This window comes from Homalodisca vitripennis, chromosome 1 (genome assembly GCF_021130785.1).
Source record: "Homalodisca vitripennis isolate AUS2020 chromosome 1, UT_GWSS_2.1, whole genome shotgun sequence".
In the NCBI taxonomy this organism is placed as follows: Eukaryota; Metazoa; Arthropoda; class Insecta; order Hemiptera; family Cicadellidae; genus Homalodisca; species Homalodisca vitripennis.
Window position 1 is genome coordinate 54,728,252 of NC_060207.1, and position 17,109 is coordinate 54,745,360.

General features: G+C 28.5%; 1 protein-coding gene across 9 annotated transcripts in view; it reads right to left on the bottom strand.

Moving 5' to 3' along the window:
• The window catches only part of LOC124361524 (protein NDRG3), a 96,561-nt gene extending 80,566 nt beyond the window's left edge, over nt 1–15,995 (bottom strand). For 3 of the 9 annotated variants that reach the window (XM_046815604.1, XM_046815598.1, XM_046815582.1), the window contains exons 1-3: nt 15,777–15,994; nt 7,543–7,726; nt 6,015–6,059 (exon numbers count right to left, since the gene is read on the bottom strand). In XM_046815604.1, coding sequence (XP_046671560.1) covers nt 6,015–6,059; nt 7,543–7,721 — 224 coding nt within the window. In that variant the 5' untranslated portion in view covers nt 7,722–7,726; nt 15,777–15,994. Of the gene's footprint in view, nt 1–6,014; nt 6,060–7,542; nt 7,727–15,776 lie in introns of all 9 variants that reach the window. The other 6 variants (XM_046815589.1, XM_046815616.1, XM_046815609.1 and 3 more) reach the window with 6 other exon arrangements.
• Between the last annotated feature and the right edge of the window lie 1,114 nt (nt 15,996–17,109).

Consider the following 17,109-nt stretch of genomic DNA (forward strand, 5'->3'; position numbering starts at 1 on the left):
ACTCTCCCCTTCCTCTACAGTTTTGAATTATTTACTTTGTTTTAAATATTTCTAGCAAAAACTTTTTTAGTTTTCATTTATATGAATATATTTAAATTAAACAATCCCAAAAAGTACTTTGTACAAAGTAATAAAAAAAATAATAGAAGAATGACAAGAAAAATACAACAAAATTACTGTCTTGTCTATCTTCAAATTTGTTTTTTTTTTTACGTAACAATTATAGTACCTTAAGAATTGTTTGAATTACAACACAAAATTCAGTTAGAATTATATAATCAAGACTTGCTGACTAATAGAATAGGTAAGGTAACATAAAGGGGCGTAACTTGTATCCTTGTTGACAAGGAAGACCTACAATGTGGAAGCCAACAAAATACAGCTCCGCCATCATGCAAACATATCTCTCATACAAAACAGTAAAATAGGTGTCCTGGAATAATTTTATACTCAACTCTACCTACTTAAATAAATTTTAAAGTGTGTTTCAGCTAAATCATGTTCATCAATTACTTTTACTGCAGCTTTTTAATTTACTCATTTTCTATTTTAATAAACTAACATCTTGAAGTATGTCCCAAGTAATCGATCCTTTCTAAGAACTACCACTAAACAAATACTTGATAAGAAAATGGGTATTGCATTTCTCATCAGTGATGGTGTCACCTGAAGTACCTATACTACTCTTACGTAATTGGTGAGGACAAGAACCTTGTACTCTGTCAGTGAAGCAGATAAAACTGAAAATTATTAAACTAAAAGACTTATTTACTGTTGGTATAAAATATATCAATCTCAATATCTTTGTATATAACTTTTTTGAATAGTACTTTATATTTGTTTGCCATCCAGTAACTGGAGCAGACTCTTCAATTCTTATTCTGTTCTTACGTCATTGCTGACATTGGCAGTGTTGTATGTCTTCACTAAACATGTTTACTACATAACCTAATATGTAGGCAAATTTAAAATTTAATGTATTGAGACAAGAGGAATAAAACCATTTTCTTGGGGAAATACCTAATGCTATTACAACCTGATTTAGTAGATTGCTAGGGCAATTTTTAAAAATAATAAAAAACTAATTTTTACCATTTGAAAGGTTTCATAGATTCTATAATTCAGTGTGTTTAACTGAGTTCTAAGTTTGGCGGTAGTCTATTTTATACCTTAATAACATCACAAGAAAATGTTTTATTTTTCTTATTTTTTATATAGAACAATGTTTTAATAAGATTTAAAATTAAAGTTTTCAATAGTTGATTTTGGAGTTGTTTGAGAAAAAATTATTTTTTGCGTCTAAAGATATTTGGAAGTATAGCATATGTTCACTTGTATAACTTTAATTTTTACTCCGAATAACATAAAAAATATTAAAAACTTAAATAGACAGAAAGAAAACTAAGCATCTTGGGATATGCATCTACAGGAATATTTCAATATCTTTAATTATTTCCCAATGTTTGATGCCATATTTTAGATTCACCTCGTACTTGTATGTGCAGCTAAGAAGACAATTCAGATACTAAGAAAATATTACATTACAACCAAATCAATGTTTATACTACTTAAAAGCCCGTTTAATAATAGTGTTTATTAAAACACATAATTTTCAACAATAAAACATAATATTATTTGTTTACTATAAACCGACAGTGATGAAAATTCTAAATTATAGTTATATATAAAATGCAGTAAGAATTTATCTGTATAAAAGAAGTGATTTAATCCAGCGACGTCAATAACCTTGTATTGAATGTTTGAAAATGAATAATTCACATCTGGTGATCCAATGCCAAGTAATAAAGACATAGCTGGCATTTCTCATTCAGATGTAATTGGACTAACGCCAATTACATATCTAGAATTGAATTCTAAGACAACTTTCAATACCTTTCTTCAAGAAAATATTAATAAAGTAAAAACCTGTATGTCACATAATTTTAATTTCAATATTATTTGTAGCAAAATTAATTAATTTTTACGAAATTTGGAAGATGTTCTCATAAACTTTATATCATATGTCAATATTGTAATTAATTAAATCCACTCAATATAGTTATTAGTTGCATTTCACATTATATAAAACTTACTGAAGATATTCTTGAATATTGCTTTACAGAAACAGTAATGAGCTGCCATTTTGTACTGGGTGAGATAGATATCTCTATTTTCCACTGTTATTCTTCTTTTATTAAGACCTTTCAACATGGGCAAAGTTGTAACAGTGACTAAAATGTTCACTTTTATTTCCTAGAAAAGTGTCCTGAGTTCCATCCCTCCATCTTTATCCATTAAAATCTAAACAGAGTGTATCCATACTTTTAACTCATACTGTATATACTTAGGCTATATGTATGTATGTATCGGGTTGTGCAATATAATGTGGGCTTGTCAACATCATAATTTTTAAGATTCAGGCTACACCTGGTACAGACTCAGTATTTACACGTAGCTAGACCGAGTTTATTAGACAGTACCAACCAATTATGTAAATGTTTCAAGATAGAGGCCGTTTCCATTTATTTATAAATTCACCACTATTTTCCGACACAGACTCAAAATGAACGCTGTTTAAAAAATACTGTACTAGATCATTTAAAACATCTTTGCAATTTTTCATTATCCCTCAAGGTTTCTCAGGTTATATCTGTTATTGTGCATTGTAGAGCAAAACCAAAAAATATATTTAGAATGCTATGGTTATTTACAACATTGTTTGTATTTACGTCTTCTGTTATCTTGTAAGGTTACATGATAGTGGTTGTAAAAAGCTTTTAGAAGTATATGATATCATTGAATCATTATAATATCATACTAATATTTATTAATGCCAAACATATTCCAATAAGTATGTTATGGAATACAGAAGATTTGGATTCAGTCCATTGTAAGTTCAGGTTGCTTAGCATTCCAAACAGAAAGAGAAGTAGACACAGAAAAACAGGAATTATATTATATTGCTGATTTGCTCACCAAACAATAATATATCTATACGTTTGTAAAACTCCTGTAAGGAGTTTGAAAGCTGTTTTCAGGTAATAAGTCCCATGTGTGAAAATACTTTGGTCCGGGCTTAATAAATGTAATTGTAAATTACTTATTTTATTTCCGTATCTTCAAAATATTAAATTATACAATCCATGTAACAAAAAATATATCCTAAGATTAGTTAAATAATTTTATACAGGACTATTTCAAGAGTAATATTAAAGAGGTAAGTGCATGTTGTTAAGTCAAGACTGGGTGGAAAGCTGAGCAAACAATTATAATTTTACAACTTAAGCGTAATTACTGCCACAGATTACAGCGGGGCTCTAGCACAGCACAAGAGCAGCACTGACAACCAGTTTTCTTTAATTCTATTTATAATTTCAGAGTTTGCAGTTTGCAAACATGCTCTGTTTAATAAAGTTATTAAAATGATCATTAATAACACATAATTAAAAGTATTGGACATTATTTTATACAATGAAAAACTTGAAATAATTTTGCTAGTGTTGATTATTCATTGCCTTTAGGGAAATTTGGTACAAAGCAAAAATTTTATGTTGAAAAAACAAATTTACGAATATGAAATATATCATAAAATGCAAAATAACAACTGAACTTCTAGAAGTAGTAAACTTACTAAAATAACTGTGTGAATGTACGTAACATTGTAATTTTATACTTACAAAATGTCATTTCTATGTTTTATAGGTAAACCACAATGAGGAGGTAACACTTCAAGATTAATTTTTTACCACCTCATTTCCAACATAAAAACTACACATCAAACTGCTTGAATTAAAAATGTAGCCCTGTTGGACTCTTTATAATTAATGTTTGCTCAAATGTATGGAATTTAATAAATACATTATTAATTTATTATATAAAAATTGCTATTATTTAATTATTTATTATATCGAAGTAATAAGAACCAAATTGAGAGAAATTATCAGTCTTACTATAACTGCTATAAAATTTCTTCCAAAACGGAAACCATGTTACTTGTATTTATTGAAAGCAGGGAGTCAATATTGAAACACGTTTAAACAGACTCTATTTACTACCCATGTATTAATTGAATTGAAGCTGAAGAAGCTCTTATTACCAAATATTCCATCCTTTCTAGGCTACTCATCTAGGGAGATGATGGTTGGATTGAATATGCTGTGTTTGCCAAACAATCAATTTTTTCATACTACCCACTACAAGAAGCTGACACAAAAAGCTTTAATTCCTACCTACCCAGGTATTGGAAGTAGATGAGTATAGCTCAAACAAGTCACTTTTAGTTTTATAATAATTTTAATCGAGAAATTGACTTTGTATATGTTACAAAACAATATTTTCAGTTTTTCCGAATTATTAGTAATGTAAATAATTGGTGAAAACTCATAAAGTTATTTTTTTAATCATCCATTGTAAATAACGAAGTTATATTTATTTAAATTTCAATGTCCCACAAAACTTTTATTAACCTGAAATATATTTTTACGAAAATGTATACATACACACACAAAAGATAGTACATTCCAATGAAACTACATAAACAACTATATCCTTGTTGGCACAGACATCTAGCTAATATTACCAAAATAATAAAAAATACTTTACAACAAACAAGGTACACAGAATTTCTATTTTGTAAATTAAATATTATTTAAACTCAAATCTTTATTGCACATATGACATAGTACTGTTTTACAATAGGCAAACAGGGTGCATTGTCAGTTATTTAAAATAAAACAAATATGATTTTATGACAGATCAAAATAGTAATAATAAAATACAATAAACAACAAAAAACATTCAAACTGTTAAGAAATCATGCAATTAATTCTTATTCCTTAAAATATTCATGGTATAAACATTCAAGACATAAATTGGTACACATCACAGGATGAAAATAAACAAGGAGAATTAATGAACATGGAATGAGTGACCTGTAGAAGATAATTTACAAAAGAAGAAATGTTTATGTAACTTTTAATGTTGCATATTTATAGTTTAGTAACCCAATATTAACAATAGAGATGTAGCCTCGAAAAGTGTTTGATACATATGTATATAATAATAAACCTTTTTAACATTTTTTAACTTTTTTATTTTCATACAATGTACATTTCGAATTCAAGGTACACCTGAAGATGAAAATAAAAAAGTTTAAAAAGTGTTAAAAAGGTTTATTACTATATACATACAATATTAACATTCTTTATTGTTGATAATATACTAGTGGATCTACAGATCTGTTTTAATAATTTTAAATGTTCAAGATGACTGTAGAATCTCTTCTCTTTATCTGTCAATGAGTTTTAAAATAATAATGTCAAAATAACAGACTTTAAAATTAAAATGATTAGATATGTTACTACTGTATAAGAAAAGTATGTCAACTTGTTGGGTTTGCAAAAATTAAAACTTATCTCTAATCTTTTGTTGTATTACATTTACCCAAAGGAGTACAAGAAATGCTGCAATCAAGATTTATCACCCCTAGGTGTTTGGCGAAGACCAAAATATGGTAAATCAGTTACAAACTGTCATCTCAAAACTGATTGATATAATTGACACGGTATAACAAATGTGTTAACGAGGAACACTTAACATTCTACAATATCAATCCAACAAATGGCAGTTGATTTCTGTTAATAATTGTAATGAAAAACTATGTTATAAAAATACTAATATTTTAAATTACTCCTTCTTGATTATTAAATACAAAAATTCTATTAAAATAATTTTGTATTAATTACATTTTAAATTAGTAAAATTAAAAAACTTATATATTCATAACTTATACAAGTGATTCTCACAGTTTAAATTATGTTTAAGTCTACCTTCTCAAAAATAAACTAAACGAAAATATGCAAAAACTAAATGAATGTAAAACAAATAAACAAAATGAAATCTGACAAAAACATGAAAAAGTATCCGAAGCAAATCCATGGAAGTGCAGCACAGATAAACAAGATTAGCAATATGAGAACATCCATCACCTGCCCAAAAAAAATTAAAACTCTTACCCGAGGAGGGCAGTCTCCTCTGCGGCTGCGGACGCGGGCATCTTCCTGCACACCAAACATAGGCTACTAACAACAACCGTTACTGTACGGCTACATCTACTCACAACTCAACAGCTCAAACTATATTAACCTACTGGTACTTATTATGCTATTCTACAAAAACCAAATTGCTCTAAAGTAGGTGTAATGTTGGATATACATCTCTTCCATTTTAAATTGTTGTAATACTAGACTGTTTTATCACTTGTAAAAAATACAATTACATTCATTGCTAATCAAAATTGTTATGAACAGGTAATATTAACTCCTTATACTGTTTAAATCACAAACTGTAATTATATCTCTTCCCTTCCTTATAAAATACATTATCAATATATGCATATAAAACATACTGTTAAAATTTGTATTTCACTTTTAGATGCAATTTGATTATTGTATGTATATGTTTTAATTTAATTTAATTTATTGAGAATTTTAAAAGTATAAATACAATTTTTTCTTTAATTGCTGGTTATAATATAAAAAATATCTTGTATAACTTAATTTTAACTTGCATAATTTATTTTTACTTTTATTAACAATGTGTTTTCAAATTAATGTAAACTATTTGTCTAATAGATTCATTTGCAACAAACTTTTTTTAAATAGAAAACCTTGATTATAACAAAATTCTGCTGAACAATTTCTTTATAAAATATTTCAGTGTATGCAATATTACTAGTTATATCAACCTACTTATTTTTACGTGTAAAAATTTCACAACAAACCTGTGGGGTAAATTTAAAATTACAGAAGCAGTGCTGCTGTTTATAGTGAAAATATAAATGCACAACAGCTTTGCAGCTACGCTCAACATGCAGTGTATGCAGACCTACTAAACTTACTATTTCATGTATAATACTTACTATGTTATTGGTGTCTTGACTGAACTACACTGAGCAACTCAGCACGATAGCTGATAGTACAGTAAGTCTATAGTTTCATATCTTATCACCAAACTAGCTTACATGGATGAATAGCTAGTAAAATTGGCAAAATTAATGCGTTCAACAATACAATAGTTAATTCTGTTACATTACCGTGGTTTCACAAATTTACTGAAGTAAATTTTAATTATTTTGTTAAATACACAAATAGAACTAAACACTGAAAAATGTTCACCACTACTTCTCTGAATCTCACAGAATATATTATTAAAATAAACCACATGTACATCGAAACCCTATTTTTGATTGTACTTTTGTATTTTCTTTTATTATTCAGAAATCCCTTAATGTTTAAATTTGAAATGCTCAGTTTTGAACAGAATGGGGATCATTCTGTTATTAAATATATACCACTCGTGTTAACATGTTACGGCAGCACAAATGTACCTCCAGTGACCATCCTGTCACCATCATTAAAATTATACAAAATTATTTATTATCACTTAAACTGTAGTTCAAATTAAATTTTAATGTTAAGAAAATTAAGAAAAATATAACAAACAATAGAAAAGAACAGCTAATAAAAATATTTCAAAACTGACCTTGTGACAACAGGTTGAGGCTCTTTCTCAATGAGGGGCTCCGAGCGCCTTTGGTTGACTGTGAAACTAAACACCTTTTTGACAGATTCCATCATGTTAAATTTATTGTCTGGGATGGTTGTAGTCTTGTAGACGTCGTCCGCAAGGGACCGATACGAGGCCCCCAGCCCACCCGGCATGCTGCCTTCACATCACATCACACGACATCAACACATACACAAGCTAGGCGGGTATCTGCTCACAGTTTTGTAATGAAAGCAATGTAACATAATTGAGTGTCCAATTATCAAATTTACTTATTCTACATTTTTATTAAAAAGTGTTGGCAATATAATTTCCAGATTTATTGTTTTATAATAACATATAAAGGTCTAAAACAGGCTAAGAATTTTTATTACTTTTTTCACAATATTAAAATATTCTTATTCCAGTGAATGGTTTATACAAGCCATAAAAACTTAATTTTACGTTAAGTTTTCAACTAAGCAAAATGATTTTTTAACTTTAAATTTTACTACTTCATTCAAAATACAAGAAAAAATTTGCTGGCAATTTATGAAAACATTAAAAAACACTAAAAAACTGACCGCCATAATGAAAACGTGTTGGTGACAAACTGTAAGTCAATTGCAGTTAGCATCAAAATACTTTCCTTGTTTTGAAAAACATTATTGGAATGTTACAATATGATATTTAAATTCTTTCATACTGAACTCCTGTTCTATTTTAAATTACAAGGAATTAATGATAAACCTTTGCAGTATACGAGATTATAAGATTCTGTTACACTTTTGCTATAAAAGAGTACTGTAAATAATGAAAAATGTACTAAAATTTTGTATATATTTAATAAAAAATACTGTTAAAGTGAAGATGTAATAAACTGGACTACAGCCACATGCTTCCATCACAGCTTTGAGCTGAAAGATACCCTAACATAAGAAATCTAAAATATAGGAAATAATATAAATGTGCAATAAATTATATAACTAAAATAATTGATTACACCAATAAAAATGCATTACTAGAGTTCCAAACACACAATTATTATATTTCATAAAAGGCATTTGACTGAATAATAAATATATTATACAGTAAAGGATGCTCAAACTATAATATTTTTTAACGTTAATTGTAAAGGATAAAATTATGTTTTAAAAATTGTCTCACATTATGAGTTAATTACTTATATGTAAATTAAGCTCAATAAAATAGTCTATTTATGTAATTGAAATATTTCATTGTGTATTTTTATTTTATTAAGACTTTTAACAGGTATGCAATCGTTTGGTAAAAAGGCATCTTTAATATTGTATAGGAATCGAGATCTGTATTAAATTTAGAAAAATTTTAAAATTAACTTTTGAGCTACATACACACAATTTTTATTTAGTAAATTTATTAAATTAATTTTCTCTGGGTTACTATTAAATATTTTACAAAATATAAAAATTGTGTATTTTACAAAACATATGCTATGGTAAAAGTGAAAACTATACTTCAATAATAAACATTCAAATGCAAGTGATTTCATGCAAAACATCCAATACTGTAACTGCAGCATGCTTGTTCAGCTTTAGAGATATACTGTATATTAATTAAGTTAAAGTAAGCTGTCAAATGAAGCGTCATTTGCTCAATTAACTGAAGACTCAAGCCAAAAAAGGCAATACTTTGACATCAATTTAATCTTAGCTGCATGAAAACAATTACAGAAAGCTCATTTATTTTCAAAACCACAAACATTTTGCTCTGCAATAAAAAAGTCAAAATGTAGTATAAAAGTAATCATGAAGTATATAACCCAATATTATGCTTAGGTCCAAATAAATGGTCAATATAATTTGGTTTTATATGAATCATAAGAATTAATATAAATATTTGACAAAGACTACAAGAAAATTCTTTAAAACTATAGAGGTATTACTAATTCTAAAAATATTAAAAAATATTATCTGATTGCAAATAAGTGCAAGTTTTATATAATTATAACAAATATTATTGCTTCAGTCGTAAATTGGTTTCTGTTTCTGCCAAAATTCTAAAGCATATAAGGTACATTTATGCTATATGATTTATTCTTTTTAAGTATAAAAGAATATAAAAATAGTAATTTTTCTAGAATGAAACAACAATTTATATTAATCCTTAAAAACTATCCTTCTTGTAAATACAGTACTATAATACTTATTAAATTGTAGTTTTAATGATGTCTAATATTTTAATTCTGAAAAATTTCTGTATTTATTGATTACAGACAAATCTATAAAATAACTGACCACTAAACTAAAAAAAACCAATCAGGCTTCAGTATAGCTGAATGTTTTTTTTTTCATGAATCATCTGTGGTAATAAAACTAGGTTTTTGAATTACTTGGTACATAGCTGAGATAAATAAATGAGATTTATTACTATAGCATTTAACAGTGCAATTCTTGAATTTGGATTTCAATTTTAATAACACTGGTTAATGAATACTCATTTTCCAATATTAGATTTCAAAGATCAAATTTAATTGAAAAGTGATGCCTACAGTTTATATACTTTTGCAATGGACAATTGTAGAGCACATCATTGTAGTGTTGCTAATTAATGTGTTATTAAAAATAACTTTTTTATTTAAAGAAAAACAGTTATGATATTTTATTTATCAATTATGTTTACTATGGCTTTATATTTTAAAATATACAGGTATCAGTGGTCATACGTTATGAACGTTTCGACTATCATTTCAAAATATTAAGTAATAATGAAATTATAGGTTTCTGTCCAGTGATTAATATGGGTCTATGTCCTCTTACTTTGGTCTCGGCTCATAAAATTAATATTGTCTGCATGCATATATAACTCAGACTAGACTGTTGGATATTAAAATTATATAGTAGTTATTTGGAAACTTTATAACTGAGTAAGGAATTATAAATTTATTTTAAAATATTACATCCTATTTGACAAAAATGTACTTTTTAAATAACAGTAAAACATTAGTGAATTGATGAATTGTCATTTTGCTAAATATTTCATATTACCTTGCCAACTGTTCTAATATAACTCTGCTATAACACACTATTATAACAATACTAACCCATAAAACATTTGATGAAAGTTAAAGTTATTTCATTACTACGTTTTCCATTAAAGATAGTTCTGACGATTAGGTTGGTGAATATTTTAGTTTAAGGCCTGAGATCTAATTTGCACTCTATAAGCATACGACCTGGTTTATCTTGAAATTGATGGAGAAATTTTCTTACAAGAAAGAACTGTTTCTCAGCCATATTAGTTTTTGGTGGATCAATGCTGTTAAAAAAGGCCATCAGACAAACTAACAAACAAATAACAATAAAATTACATTCACACAAATAGATAAAGAGACCAAAAATTACCACTTTAAGGGTCTTTATAGTTATAGAGCCTTTATGGATATAGTCTTTATGGTTAGTTGGCATGAATTAAAAATGCATTTACATGTCTGACATTTGGTTCTAAATGTGTCAAGCTAAGAAAAATATGATCTGAGAAAAAACAACATTTCATATTGCTAACCTTTTTGATAACTTCAAAACAAAACTAGCTTGGCTAACGATTGATTTATTTCTTAGAAGCAATTTCTCTACCGATTTCAAGAAACACTATCAAATTACCTGACTGTTGGCCATCCGAGGGTCAATCAGCCTACCCAGGAGTATTATTTATAAAACTGTTATTTGAGGTAAACTAATAAAAACTCACCTAATCTAACTATTATAGTATCAGCCCTACCCGAGGCTAATCACCCTATTCGAGGGCTGACAAATCTATCATAGAACCGACTGGCCTACATGAGAGCTAATTAACCTACTCGAGCAAAATTTAAAAAAATGTTCCATTATGTATATATTTTCCACGAATATGTATTTATTTTGCTACACATTATTTTTTATTAATTTGAAGATGGCAGAATGCTGTTATATGTGTCATGTGCAGTTTAATATTTTAATAGGTAGCCTACTTATAGTAGGTTGTAGTATCTGACAGCCTTTTCTGAATAAAACACATGACTACTGCAGAACATACTAGAATTTGAACAGCCCGAGACATAGGAAGGGGACAAAGACCCAATGACTCACAGACACTTGGTTTCGCCTAGTGATGGAATGGCATGGATATGAGTAGACCTGTATTATCCCTAACTGCAACACCTTATAGTTAAGTGGGCAGCTAATGCAAATGATAGTTTAAACTCTCTGAAAATAATAAAATAACTGTTCAGACCAAACTACATTGGCGGCTATGAAAATTAGGCTGAATAATATTTATTCTTGGAAAGTGAAAAAACCCTTTCATGTATAAATAGCTTAATGTAACTTCACTGGAATTTTGCAATATGTCAGTCTGGAAATCAATATAACACTTGAAAATTTACCAACGGTTGATAAGTTATAATCTTTCAAATATGACTTATCCACATGGAGTAGGTCTAGAAAGTATGTCACTGTTAGTTGACTGTGCCTGCACATGAGTAAATAATAGTCTTGCTCTCTTTGTCATTCACATTCCTCTACCATTGATTGAAAGTGTGTTAGTGAAATAGGCCTTCCAGTCTTAGATTTATCCAATAACCAAATTTCATGGTGTATTATAAGAAGATGAGCAATTTGTGAAATAGATTACTTTTCAGGAATAGGGAATAATTTCACAAAATCATAAATATTTTGGGCACAGTGAAACAATGAGGAAACAACTGGAACAAGAAAATATTTATTAATTTCAAACATAAATAAAAAACCTTGGCTCAATTTGAAAAACGTCTTGAAATAACAAGTTGCATGTGTATTGAGGACGGTCACTTTACAATTATTAATAACAATTTTATAATATACTGAACTAATTTCTCATAAACCAAACTGCCTTTATGATTTTTCAAGAGAAGAATCTTCCACCATTTAATTGTTTCATATCATGATTGGTTGTCATTTTGAAGTAAAGTTTGTAAGTTTGTGTAGAACATAGATTTGGTACTGACCTGGTGTCTCTAGTAATGGCATAAATAGATAAGTGGAAATAAAAAACAAACACAACTAAAACTTACTGGTTTGCAGTATGAATATTAGAGACGGTAGAAATATTTCAGAATAATAAAAAAGTGCTTGACTGGAAGGCACCTTAACAGCAAACATTAAGGGCAAGCTTATTCAATAAGTATTGTGACTTATCTAACCTGTATTCCTTTTGCAATAATACCATTCAATTTGATAATTTAGGCTAACTTATCATTACTGAAACACCTTAATTAATTAATGAATATACAATTTTCTTAATTTGTCAACTAAAGTGAGCATCATACTAAAGTCATAATGGAAAGCTAAAAAAAGCATTAAAAGTAATGTGCTAACCATTTCTGTATAACAATGGTAGTCTACTTTTATCAAACAAAAAGAAAAAACTCTTTTTCGTTCTATAGAAATATTGTTTTACTAGCTTCATTTCCAAGCTATCTACTTTGTTAATGATTAAATCTAAGTTAAGCATTTAACTGTGTAGGACAGGGGTTCTCAACCTTTTAGGCTTTGTGCCTCCCTAAAAAACACTGAAATTTAGTAATGAAAGTACGCCTCACCTCTACTATTATCACCTTTTTAGTCAACACAAGTAGTAAAATTTAAATATGTACTTGAAGGTTAGTAAAGATTTGCTCATTTTAAAATTAAATTTTGGATAGTTTTTTCAATAAAATGTTTAATATTATCTCAAATACCTTTTTAAGTAGCCTTTGCCTACATTTATTACCACCAGTAAGTTTCTTTTAATAAAATAATGAAACACAGAACACGAATTAATTTTGTTATAAAATTTACAAAGTTTAGTTGATAATGATTTTATATCAGTCACTTTGTAACTTAGAGAGAAGTTGGCACAGTATATCTTTTAAAGTTTTTAAATAAGTTATCTGGATTTAGCAGTGACAAAACACATTGCTTATCACATTTGAGGTCCAATTTTTCTTAATTTGTGACTGTAGATAAGCATGTGTTGAAAATGTAGACTCAAAGAGTTAATAATAATATGTGGATTTTAATAATATGTGGATGAGAACTGTACTAACAACTTTTCAGCTTTCAAAGCAACTTGTGGGCAAACAGAAAAATAACTCAACCAAAAATAATCAACGCCCATGTTTTGGAATTCCGTCTTTGCGTGAGAATTACATTTTATGTATATTGCCTGTTCCTGAATGTGGTTAGGAAGTACCATATTGATTTGAAATTGAACTTAAATTGCCAGCTCTCTGTCCTAACATCTGGAAAATACTTTCCAATTTAATTTTTGAGCTATACCAAAGGGTAGAGTACGATAAGCGGACCCGGTTTTTTATATAGAAATTGGCAAACGATATTACTTAATCGATACTGATTAATTACTTTGAACAATTAACTTAAATAATCTATATCAACAGCTGTAAACACTTTCAAATAATACTTGTAATGTAATATTTCAATTTTATATAACTAGACTAACATTTTATTATTAAAAATGGCAGTAAATTTTAGAAAACTACATAACAATGCTTTGAAAGATGATAGGACATGTTCTTCAACATGTTGGACTCGTACCGAAAAACGTATGTGAAATTTGTGGAAAGAAACAACTGTAACTGTGAGAGGAGCAAATATGATTGTATTCAGTTTTCCTAATTTTGGATATAATAATTTGTTTGATCACTGTAAATATTAAATTCATATTTTAATTTAAAACATATGATTGTTATTGAGGACTATAGATACTTTTATATCGAATGATAGTCTAGGATTTGAGATGCGAATATTAGGTATCAATGACTACATTCTTCGATATAAAAAACCGGGTCCGCTTATCGTACCCTACCCATACCAAATACCATGATACAAGGTCTTTACATTCCTAGATAAATTGCAGCAGTATATGTATCTTCGACAGCTTTCTTGTTCTCAATTCGAAAACTTCCAGTACAATAGAGATTCAAACGTCTAGGCCACACAGCACCATTAATCATAACACCATTTCAATGAACGCACTCAGATAAATAATAACTGTTTTGTTAATACATGAATCCATATTTAATATAATCATAATTATACAATCTTTCCTTTTGTAGTGATATGACCATTTTTAGGCCTACTACGAATACAAAACTTGTCTATCCCACTTTTTATGTTTACTGGTCCAATAAACTGCATTATACTACACTAATAAACCATGCCAGCATCAAGAATAATTCAATAAACAAACCGACATGTGAGCATTATGAGAATTGCTTGCAAGCCGTCTTTCTAACACTTTCCTATTATTCTAATACACTGTTGCCTCCCTTGAAAATCTTCTACGCCTCCCCGGGAGGCGCACCTTTCAGGTTGAGAACCACTGGTGTAAGAAAAGTACCAAAATATTTTATTATTTTTTCATATTTAATTAGGCCTACTAAGCAATATATTATTACAGTGTATTATTTAATTAAAAATGTAAATGTTTTTACAGGATTAGTATGGATAGTACCATAACATTCAATTTTCTAATTTGAGAAATATGGTAACGTAAAACGTAACCAGTGCTCATTGACTTGTAGATTATTCTCATCAGCTACTATCAAATTGCAAATACAGGTATAATAACATTTGCATTACATAGATTATCTATCAATGATTGGTGGATTAATATCAGACAAACTTCAACTGAGTATACTTGTCTGTATAGACAAGTTTCAACTTATGTCTCAATGTATGAGTGTATAGTGGAGGGCTCAACATCATATTTAAATATTAAAAGATTTATATAGAGTATTTTGGATCTCTGAAACCACTGTATAGGTGTACTCTATAATATATTTTCCTCTAGGGCCTGCCAAGGCTAGTATAGTTTGTATTTCTCTGGATTGAAGGTAAAAATGTCCCAGAGTAATAATTTGATTTATAGAGGTGTTTTCCCAAATCACTGACTATCACATTTGATAATTGAATGTAATATTTTATGACAATTAAAATTAAATTTATTTACAAATTAGATCATTAATACTAGTCATAATGTGTTCTCTCTCTGATAACCATGCTTTGATCACATAGGCATATAGCCTAAGATATATGCCTTATCTACTGGCTATTATGTATTTCTTGAATTAGCATTTGTAACATACATATAACACATTAAATGTATCAAAAATAAAAATAGAATAAAATTGCTAGTAATTTATAAATAATTAATAAAACATGTAACTATCTCACCTATATTATTGATTCACTGGAAATTTAAAAATCGCTTAACACAAGAACACACTAAAATTACAATAATGTTCAATACAAAGAAAGTCAATTCTTAAATGTTACTGCTTATCAAGTTAAGCCCTAAAAATGAAGTAATGCTGAAATATAACACACACCCTCACGATCAACAAACTCTAACCGAGTGAATCAGTGAATCGAAGACGAATGTCGAATACTGAATTAATTTTTTTTCTACCAGATTGAGCTAATAAACAAGGTATGTGGAGGGGAGAAACAGCTGACTTTATTAATCAGAAAGACACTCTGGTAGAGTTCTGGGGAACTAAAGCACTATCCACCATTTCTGGATAGCGCTGCACTCTTGTGACAAAAGTTGTAACACACTCAGACGTGACTATTAACAGTACAAGTTTCCAATGGAAGACCAAATGCTGAGGAGGACGTGATTCAGGAGGTTATTTACAACAAAAAATTCCCTATATGTTTACCCAATTGTTGGGTGACTTAGAGTGATTTCATAACTATTTAAATTTGTGTGATTTTCTACAGAATTATTTTTTGAAGCAATACAGGCTAATTGTTTTATAATTACAAAGACACTAACATCATGTTGACACTAACAGCACATGAATAAAGTAACAAATTTCATAAAATCGTCCTGGTATACTAATCCGTATAATACATCAATAAAATTTAAAATGTTACAGTTCATTAAGTTACGGTAATATATTACCAAAACAAAGTCACGCATTGACGAACGTTGAAGTTTATCATTTTGAAAACTAAAGCGTATATCCCATTAACAGTTTTATTGTAAATCGTTATTTGGTTTTTATGGTGTTGGAGCATTACTGGTTCCAGTGAATCATATTTCTGAAGTTAGTATTGATTGTGATAGAGTTTGCCTTGCTTTTTACCACGATTTAAAAGACTGTCAAAACGTGTAAATGTATGGCCATTGTAATTTGCTCCGGTATTAGTGGTTTTAGCCTTGTTTTCAGAAAATAGATCAGGAAAATATATACATACACAAGTCTGATAAGCCTACTTCTGTCAAAAGACAACTATGATACGTTTTATAAAAGCCTTTAAATTTATAGTAAAAGTTAGATAGTAACTTTGTCTTATATACCAGCATTACAGCAAGCACTGCTTACTTAATATTTGCTAAAATTTACAGTTAAAAATATATTTGTACTGAAACTTTTAATTTTCTTATCTGCATATATACTCTGTACTCAATAGTGGTTGCAAAAAAGGTTGAAATAAGAAGTTTTGTTACTGCCAAGCTTACTCTTTGAATTGACACAATAAATGTACAATATTATAATAA